Source organism: Dendronephthya gigantea, unplaced genomic scaffold, assembly GCF_004324835.1.
Source record: "Dendronephthya gigantea isolate DGI-Jeju-01 unplaced genomic scaffold, DenGig_1.0 000064F, whole genome shotgun sequence".
Lineage (NCBI taxonomy): Eukaryota > Metazoa > Cnidaria > Anthozoa > Malacalcyonacea > Nephtheidae > Dendronephthya > Dendronephthya gigantea.
In genome coordinates, this window is record NW_021163074.1 from 690,035 (window position 1) to 698,522 (window position 8,488).

The 8,488-nt window shown below is 42.7% G+C and overlaps 1 protein-coding gene across 1 annotated transcript; it reads right to left on the reverse strand.

Moving 5' to 3' along the window:
- Positions 1-1,290: 1,290 nt before the first annotated feature.
- On the reverse strand, positions 1,291-8,184 carry LOC114530544. Its single transcript, XM_028552112.1, has 4 exons — positions 8,094-8,184; positions 7,492-7,650; positions 3,106-5,615; positions 1,291-2,598 (listed from the first exon to the last, which is right to left on the reverse strand). The coding sequence occupies exons 1-4, from the start codon at positions 8,182-8,184 to the stop codon at positions 1,291-1,293; spliced, it is 4,068 nt and encodes a 1,355-aa protein (XP_028407913.1).
- Positions 8,185-8,488: the final 304 nt, after the last annotated feature.

Here is an 8,488-nt window from a genome sequence, read left to right on the forward strand (position 1 = left end):
GAAATTCCTGCAAACGAGATCGAGAATACGAATCAGCAGCAGAGTTTTGACGACCAGGGACGTGACGAGCCGAAATGGAGAAGTGAAACAGACAGGCGACTAAGACAAGGCGCCGTAGCAGATGCATCGTTAACCGATCCTTGGATGACCCAGAATTGATAACGACAACCACAGCATCTTTGTCACACAGGAACTGCACCTGAAGACGCTGCCAGTGAATACCCCAAACCAATGGCTCCGACTGAATCCGTTGCGACGATCAGGTCGGGGAAAGCACAGACGGATGGCAACCGGAAAAAACTTACCCCATTCCAGGACTGAAGGAACTCCAACCACCAGACCAGGTCGCGACGAAACTCGACATTTAGGCGGGTTAGATGGGACGGAGACCGAAACGCATATAGAATGTCGATCATATGGCGAAGAAACGAACGACCGGGGGGAACGGCTTTAGTTACGTGGTGAAGAGAACCAACCAAGGGTTCGAGTTCCTTAGGCGAACACGACTTCTTGATCGTGAGGTAAACGAGCCATCCGAGAGACGGAGTCGAGCTCAATACCCAGAAAGGTTAAAGTGGTAGACGGGTGAAGGGGGTGAAGCGGGAGACCCAACCGAGAGAATAAAGCTCTAGCAACAGCAACGCTTTGGGCACATTCGGACGAGTTTGCAGGAGCCAAAATCAAATAATCGTCACGGTAGTACAGGAGATATCGGACGGAGTAGTTGAACTTCAGGATCCATTTCACCAAGTCGGCGACCGAGTTGAAAATAAAGGGAGCGGAACGAAGACCAAACGGTAAAGCAAGGTCAACAAAGAAATTATCCCGCCAATGCATGCCAACGCTCGTCAGGACGCATGGCAAATGTTGCGGTACGCGCACTCATTTGGCCATGAAGGCCCCAGGGCCAAGCTCCACTAGAATTTTCATGGCGTCATCAACAGAGATGTGACGAAGCGAGAATATTTTTTTTTATACAAATTTTAGTTGTTGCTAACGTGGTTCCTGAAGAAACATTGATGTAGCCAATAGGCGCTTCGCTTAGCATCCGGGACTTGAATTTGCCTCCCATCAACGCGCTCCCATTTTCGACTGTTGTTTCCGATGCCAATGCCTCCTCTAGTGTTACTTATAATCTCTATGGTATCAACAAGGAGGAATTTCGTTTTAAACTAATCGACATATTTGTTTACATTTTTTAGGCAAAGCCAATCCGAATGCCTAAATTTTAAATAATTCATGTCAAATGGTATATATTGTACTTTATTATATAGAGTGATAAATAATTAATTAATGTAAAATTAATTTTTCGCTAACAAGCCTAACAGCCCGAGTCGCAAAATTGTCCTTCTGATTTTCGTTTTCTTTTTCAAGATACTTTCGTGTGTTTTCATTTTCCCGGTAATTTTTCCATGGATCATAGCCAAGTTTTGCCATTTTATTAACCTGCTCAGCCATACGTTGTGTTTCTATAAGAGCCTTCACACGATCTTTGAAACCAGGTTTGCCTTGCTTTTCTTCTGATTGAATAAGAAGATCAAGATAATCGACTTGTTGAAGGGGATCTTTCTTCAGAGCGATTTCCGAAAGCCGTTTTAAGCCACGTTGCATTTCTGCCACAAACGCAAGAACAATTTCCTGAGTGTCGTTGAATTCCGCCCGAACACGTTCGATTTCTCCTTCGACTTTGGTTTTCCCTTCTTGGCCATCATATTTTTTTTCGACTTCAACGTTTTCAGTTTCCATTCGATAGGTGTCATTTACATGAATTGACCAGTGACAGTGATTGGGGCATTCCCTGCATTGTCCTTTTTTCATGGCTGCGCAGCGTTCTTTATCTTCACTCCTTGGGATACTGCAAGGGTAATGGCAGGTATAATTGCAAGTGGGACAGTTGGTTACGTACGTACCAGAGTCCAGTGGAACTTTCACTCTTCTTTCTTCAGTTACAGTGTACTTAAAGTTTTTGATGTCGTTAATCTCGGTGGCATGTTGTTTGAATATTCTCTCTTCTTGCTGAAGGCGGCTAAGTGTGTTTAGTCCGCAGTTTATTTTATTCTGCAAGCCACACACTCGAACTTCAAGTTCCACTCTTTCCTGCAAGACTTCCTTTGTCAGAACAAGACTTCTGCTTTCCATTTCATTAAGACATTTAAAGAATTTTTCCAAATTTTTCATTCCCATCGTCCAAAACATTGAGCCAAATATAAAATTACTTTGCCTTTGGGAGTTGTCAGCGAAGAGTGCGCTGTTATTCAACGTGAAGTACATATCCTCCTTACCAAGGGCTCCGGCCTCTTGCAGAGAGGCTAAAGCTTGGGGTTTCTCGCCATCGGAAAAGGTGAATAGAACTGTTATGTTCTTCTCAATATCCTTGCCAAACATGGCCAGAATGCTGTCAAATACGTAACGTTGGGTGGGTGTGAGCCTTGGTATCCCAGCTTGAGCTATAAAGCAGATGGCGTCAATATGATCAATCCCTCCATCGCCACTGGTTTCGAAAAACGTGCGAATTTGATTCGTTATCATTTTATCTTGTTGTATTCCTTTCGTGTCTCCAAACCCAGGGGTGTCCACAATAGTAAGATTGTACGGTACCTGCATGCGAAAAGTCGATTTTTACAAAATATCTTATAGCGGTGTATACTCCATATGTACGGAGGTTTTACAGCAATATATAACTGCGATGTATAGTCCTGTGAACTGTGCTGCGTACAAGTTTTGCAATGTTGTATTTTAAAGTGCAGTTTGGCCGACTGCATATACGCCAACAGTAATGACATTAATACCATTCGAATAAGATTATATAGCTGTTATAAGTTAATACGACACGTCAATTTTAGCCTTTAAAACTTTCCAAGAATTTTCTCCATTTCAAAAAAATGTACAATTCGGATGAGTACATATTCTGTACTACCATACTATACGGTTATACGGTGATAAACTCGTGATGTTTGCAAATTTTGCCAAAAGCTAAGGAGCTGCGTTAGTGGAGAGTTTTTGAAATCTGTGTATATGTCCGTGAAGTACAAGTCTCGCTGTTGGCAAATTTACATTTCTCAAAAGTTAAATCTTGTTGTAAGTTAGAAGAAAAATCGCTCTTACCTTGAAACCTTTCGAATGCAGCAAGGTGTAACAGGTGACAAAATGCGTCCGGTTGCGTGTCTGGTCCCCCATACTCTCTGATCCTTGCTTGGAAGAATCTTCATGAATCATTTTCAGTCGGAAAGAATCTTTCCACTCGACTCCGAGAATATAATTGACAATAGCATTTATTGTGGTAGTTTTTCCTGAGCCAGTTGATCCAACCATCATTATAACTTTATTTGGTATACTTGTTCTCGGAGCATCGTTTTCTCCGTCGTTGAGGTTTATCTCGTATTTACGTAATTGAAAAACACTATCTTCGAATACTGAAGTTAAAGGAAGAGTGTAGACAGCAGGTTCGCCGTCCTGAGGTGGCTGGACAAGCTGACACAAACCAAGGATTTTGTCTGGTTGAAACGTTGGCTTTCGCGCGAAGGTCGAAAATACGTCGCTGGAAGGACTGTTGTTGCTTTCTCCCGCGTCCCCACAGTTAGCTGTGACTCTGAAGACAAATGACATTGACGGATGAAGATTTTTTAGAGTATACCTTGGCGTTGCATCGTCGGTCTGTTCCATCTTTCGAGTTTTCCAGTCATCTTGGCTCCACTCGACTTTATAGTTGACGATCTGAACATCCTTTCCGAGACGTTGTGGTTCTTTGAAAACAATTGTTAGTGATTCAGATGTAGCCTCTTGTAGTTCTGGTTTACCAGGAGGACTGGCTGGCTTCGTACTGGCAGAAAATACCTCACTGTACTTACTTACAATGATTTTTCGTACCGCGCAGATTCGGATGAAGTATTTCGTTGCTAGTTTAAGTTCTGTAAGAGTGACAAAATTCCGAACTTCGCCGCTGGATTTAACATCAACACTTGACCACGTATCTCCGCCAGCTTCATCCTGGTATTGAACCTTGTAATTCGTTACAGTGTTCTCAGATTGACCATCCCAGGAAATTTGCAACGTACTTTCCTCTGCTTTTTCTAATTTCAGGTTGTTAGGCGGGGGCTGTGAGGTCAGATCTTCGTTCTCAATATCTCCGTCTTCATAGAAGTAAATAAAAGCCCCTGTTTTACCCTCGTAGTCATGGGGGAGCGGCTCATCAGTCACGAGAAATTCCACACAACAGTTTTCTTTATTGACCGATTTTAGCGTCGTGAAATGCCCCAATGCTTTACGTATTTTCTTGTATGTCAATTTTTCGTCAGCTTTGAGGGCATTTTTTGCAACGCTTTCACTTGACCCGTCGCCATCAATCAGATAGGCATCCATTTTCAATATCTGTTCGTCTTCTTCGCAGGCAATTTTGAACGTACAACAAACTATAAACTGAATTTCATGATTATACACTTCATCCTGTACAGCTTCTGGAATGACGACTTGAGTTTCTTTAAGTGGACGAATTAAACCATGTAATCTCTTCATTTCTTGTTTCTTGCATCCAAGCCAATGTGTGAGGGCTTCGCAAGAAAACGGCGATACTTCCTTTTTTTCAATGATTTGAGCAAGCTCAATTTCGTCTACTCCGCCACCTCGAATTTGAGGAAGAACTACCAGTATTTTCTTCTGTAGAAAGAGTTTGTACAACTCAATCGTTTTCAAATAATGTTTAAGTTGTCTTCCTATTCTTGGAAAATGAACGCATATATCTTCTCTCATCAGATCATTGCATTCTGCTATCACAGACTGGAGGTGCTCTTGGATTTCAGCTGATTTTCTAATTAGACTTGAGCTGATCTCTCTTACTAATCTTTGGCATTTGCTGTCGATTGAACTCAATGGGCACAAATATACTTTAATTGGAACTGCTTTTTCTCCGTTCTCACCAATCAATGAAGGTAACTGTTTGTAAATTTTTACTGCATCTTCGTAATTTGTTGGACTTTCGCTGGTACGGAAATCTCCATACATCTGGCAACGCATGTTTTCAGCGTTTTTCTTTTGTTCCTCAGTAATACTAACGGTCCCGTGTCCACCAACAGATAATCCTGGCAAAGATTGCACCAAAACTTCCATGTTTCCATGTACTTCTTTTAACGTTTCGTCCTTAGAGACTTCCTTGTCAAATACCATGAATGCCTTTGCTCCGTACAGTATACCAACCACAACATCCGTTGCCTCATCAGTATCAAACACCTCGGGATATTGAATTTTCCCCGTTCCTAAATGTTCCATGGTGAGATGTTTGAGTTCTGTAGTTGTTTCATATTTCAAGACAACCCGACATTGATTCTTTGATGTTTTGGTATCATTTAAATACTTTGCGGCGCCTTCCACGTTCACTAGCCCGAACAGAAAACTTAACTTTAGGCTTGCTTCTATGTCAAGAGCACTCGTCTTATCTTCAACCTTGTTTTCTGTGAAAACTTCAGAATTAGTGAATGGTTGGGGTCTAGTGTTGATAGCGGCTTTCAAATTATCCGGAGACCATAATGTTATACCAAGAATCAACTTTTCAGAGCGACGATCGTAAAGCATCCCTAAGCCAAATGGTCGTCCCACAGCTGAAATGATTTTTGTCATTTTTTCTGTAAAGAACAGAAAATTGTAATGTTTCGTAATTACGTAAGGGTTAATAAATGGCTACGAGTGCGATACGGTATTTTGATTTTCCAATAACCAAAAATGCATTTGTTAAGTGTTTTCCATTTTAGAGCTTTGAAATATATTTCACCGATTCAAATAATAATTTAAAAGCAAGTTCATTTATTTAAAAATAAGCTTTCGGATAAAATAAATGCGGACTGGTGCAAAGTCTTCCCATCTAATTTGTTTACCGCTGAGCCCGACGGGACGCTGCCTGATCCTGCACGTGTACGCCACAAGGCAATTTTTTTATATGGAAATACGTTTATTAGAACTAGGGAAATTTACAATAATCGATCATGCATTAAAACTAAGTATAACAGTTCTTCAGACTATTTACAAAAACTACTTAACTAGACTACTCGCTAATGTCAGACAACGTAATGTCATTAGTTGATGTGATGGACGCAGTCCTCCAACTTCGACTGCCAGGAACACACACCACACGAGCTCTAAGCAAAGCAAAGGAGATCTTTCTTCGTAACAAGCTAACCACCATAGATGGAGAATGATTCTTCATGTCAGCAAGCTGCGCACCCAGGAAGGAGAGAGAATGTTCGGTCTCTCTTCCGCATCCGCCAAAGGCGCTGAAGACGACCGGTGTGAAGGAGCCATGCTCGATTTCAACAATCCGTTGGTTGCAATGTCGTTTCTTTTCCCGTTCGTTAGCTTTAAACGAGCTGCTCAATGTCTGGCGTCGATGTGTTGAGGCGTATGGGTTACACACCCTTAAATCAAAAAATGCCTTTTCACATCTCTGCCAAAACCTTCTCGCAGCAATGTCCACTCTGGCGTCATCGGCTGAATTAGCACTGGATGGAAAAACCTCGCCAGTCAAAGGAGCAAGGGTAGGTTCAATTGAAACATCGTAAGCAACGTCATTGATAGCAGCAGCAAGTAGATTACGGATCTCATTATATCTTCGATGGATGAAGCCTCCTTTGAGGCACGACAGGGCATGATCCACCGTGAACGATTTTCCACAGGCGCAGAAAGATGGAAGGCGTTTCAAAGGCCATCGATAACGCATGTAGGTTGCATCAAAGAACTCACGCTTGGTCAAGATGTAACAGCCCTCATCAGCAAGTGGCAGAGCTGTTAGCCAAGCTGAGGATCCTTTCAACTCGGCGAGGTCATTTGCTTGAATCTGCTTCTCACTCATGCTCCATCTCAAGTTTTGCGATCTCACGGCAAAGATCGTGGATGGAATCTTCATGTTCTGCTGATGGTGTACCATTCTGGTGGATGATTCTACTTGAGAGAACATGACAGATGGTTGTGGAGTTCAAATGCTCTTCATAACAGATGTCGTTGAAGATCGGAATACCAAGACCTCCCATACGGGCTGGAAGCGAAACCAATTGTCGCTCATGGGTGGACAAACTACGGTTATCGAGGAGCGCAGGAAGGAGCTTCAGGTTGATGGTGTCAATAAGCTGCATCGCCGTCTTGATACCTGGAACGGTACGAATGTGATAAGTAAATCTGTGCCGAAACGAGACAGACGCTGTGTATGCTGCTTGGGTTTGGACTTTGGCAATTTCACTCAAAACGTGAAGTTGCTGGCACCATTTACTAACTAAAAAACTAATATACTTATCTTTTCCGTCATCCGATCTAAGATATCCTCAAAGGTACCTATGCACTTCACTTGAAATTCGTAATTTCGTACATTAGTTCCAGCAAAGATTTCAATGGCAGTCTGCTCCAGGTGTGGCTTCACAATCAACCAGGATTTATCAGCTCGTGGGTAGTAACCAAGACTCGGACCATGCACGGCAATCTTCTCCCACCAGGCACGCAGTTGCATTAGCTTACCTGCACCACTAAGATCATCCGCGTACGCAACATGCCTTACATCACTAGCTTCATCAGATTTAATCATGAGCAGGAGTGGAGTAATGGCGACGGCGTATAACGGCATGGCTAACGGATCAGCTTGCGTGGTACCTTCCGCTGATGCAATTTCTTTACCACCTTGCTTGAACGTATTTATAAACAGCTATTGCAGGACAAATGCACTGAATGTTATGTAACATGATCTTGCAGTTGATGGAATTGAAGTCACTGGTAGCGTCCAGCAGTAACACAACATCTGTTCCTACTTCTTCAAAAATCTCCGACATGGCGTGAACAGTCTCCGACGGCCGGTGCTATGCATAATTTGTGGCTTGATGGCAAAAACAATTGATTTTCCAATGATGTCGTTCAACCTCTCCAATCCCAATCGGTCTGACGCCAGAATTCTTGTCCTAAGGTATTAAGCGACACGCTAAGAAGGCCTCTAAGCTGGTGGTCTGATCTGGTCCAATAAAGACCCTCTGGGTTGCAAGTGTTCTCGCCATTAACGCTATTGCGGATCGTAGGTCTTGGCCAGCATCTCCATAGTTGCGAGATACCAAAATATGTCGCCCTCCAACCTTGAGTCCTCAATGCTGCTTTCGCTATGGCTGTCTCGTCGATGTTGGCAAATAACGCTGGATCAACATACGGAATTTCACCATCAATCATGACGGAATGGTCCTCAGTTTGTGCAGGTGGATGTTTCTGCAAAAGGTCCTTGTACATAGCGTCATTAAGAGGAAGAACTCCACCAGATGATTGTTCATCCAACAAACGAAGTTCCCTTGTTGCCACAAAGTCATGCCCCGAGACAGACAAGTCACATGGTCTTGAAACTCGGTTTCATGGTCGTGAAACATGATTTGAAACTTGATTTGAGCAGACATGATCATAGTAAGTTTTAAAGAAATATCATGCAAGATCTGTGAGTTACTGTTCCAAGCGTTAATCATTCTCTCCAATTCCCTGGCGT

Bases quoted from the DNA above. Each gene is read 5' to 3' on its own strand.
- LOC114530544 (XM_028552112.1), bottom strand. From the start codon at position 8,184: ATGATTGATGGTGAAATTCCGTATGTTGATCCAGCGTTATTTGCCAAC. The intron at 7,651-8,093 runs GTTGGAGGGCGA...CGTTCAAGCAAG, and splicing joins AGCAGCATTGAGGACTCAAG to GTGGTAAAGAAATTGCATCA. The intron at 2,599-3,105 runs GTAAGAGCGATT...TTTCGCATGCAG, and splicing joins TGCATTCGAAAGGTTTCAAG to GTACCGTACAATCTTACTAT.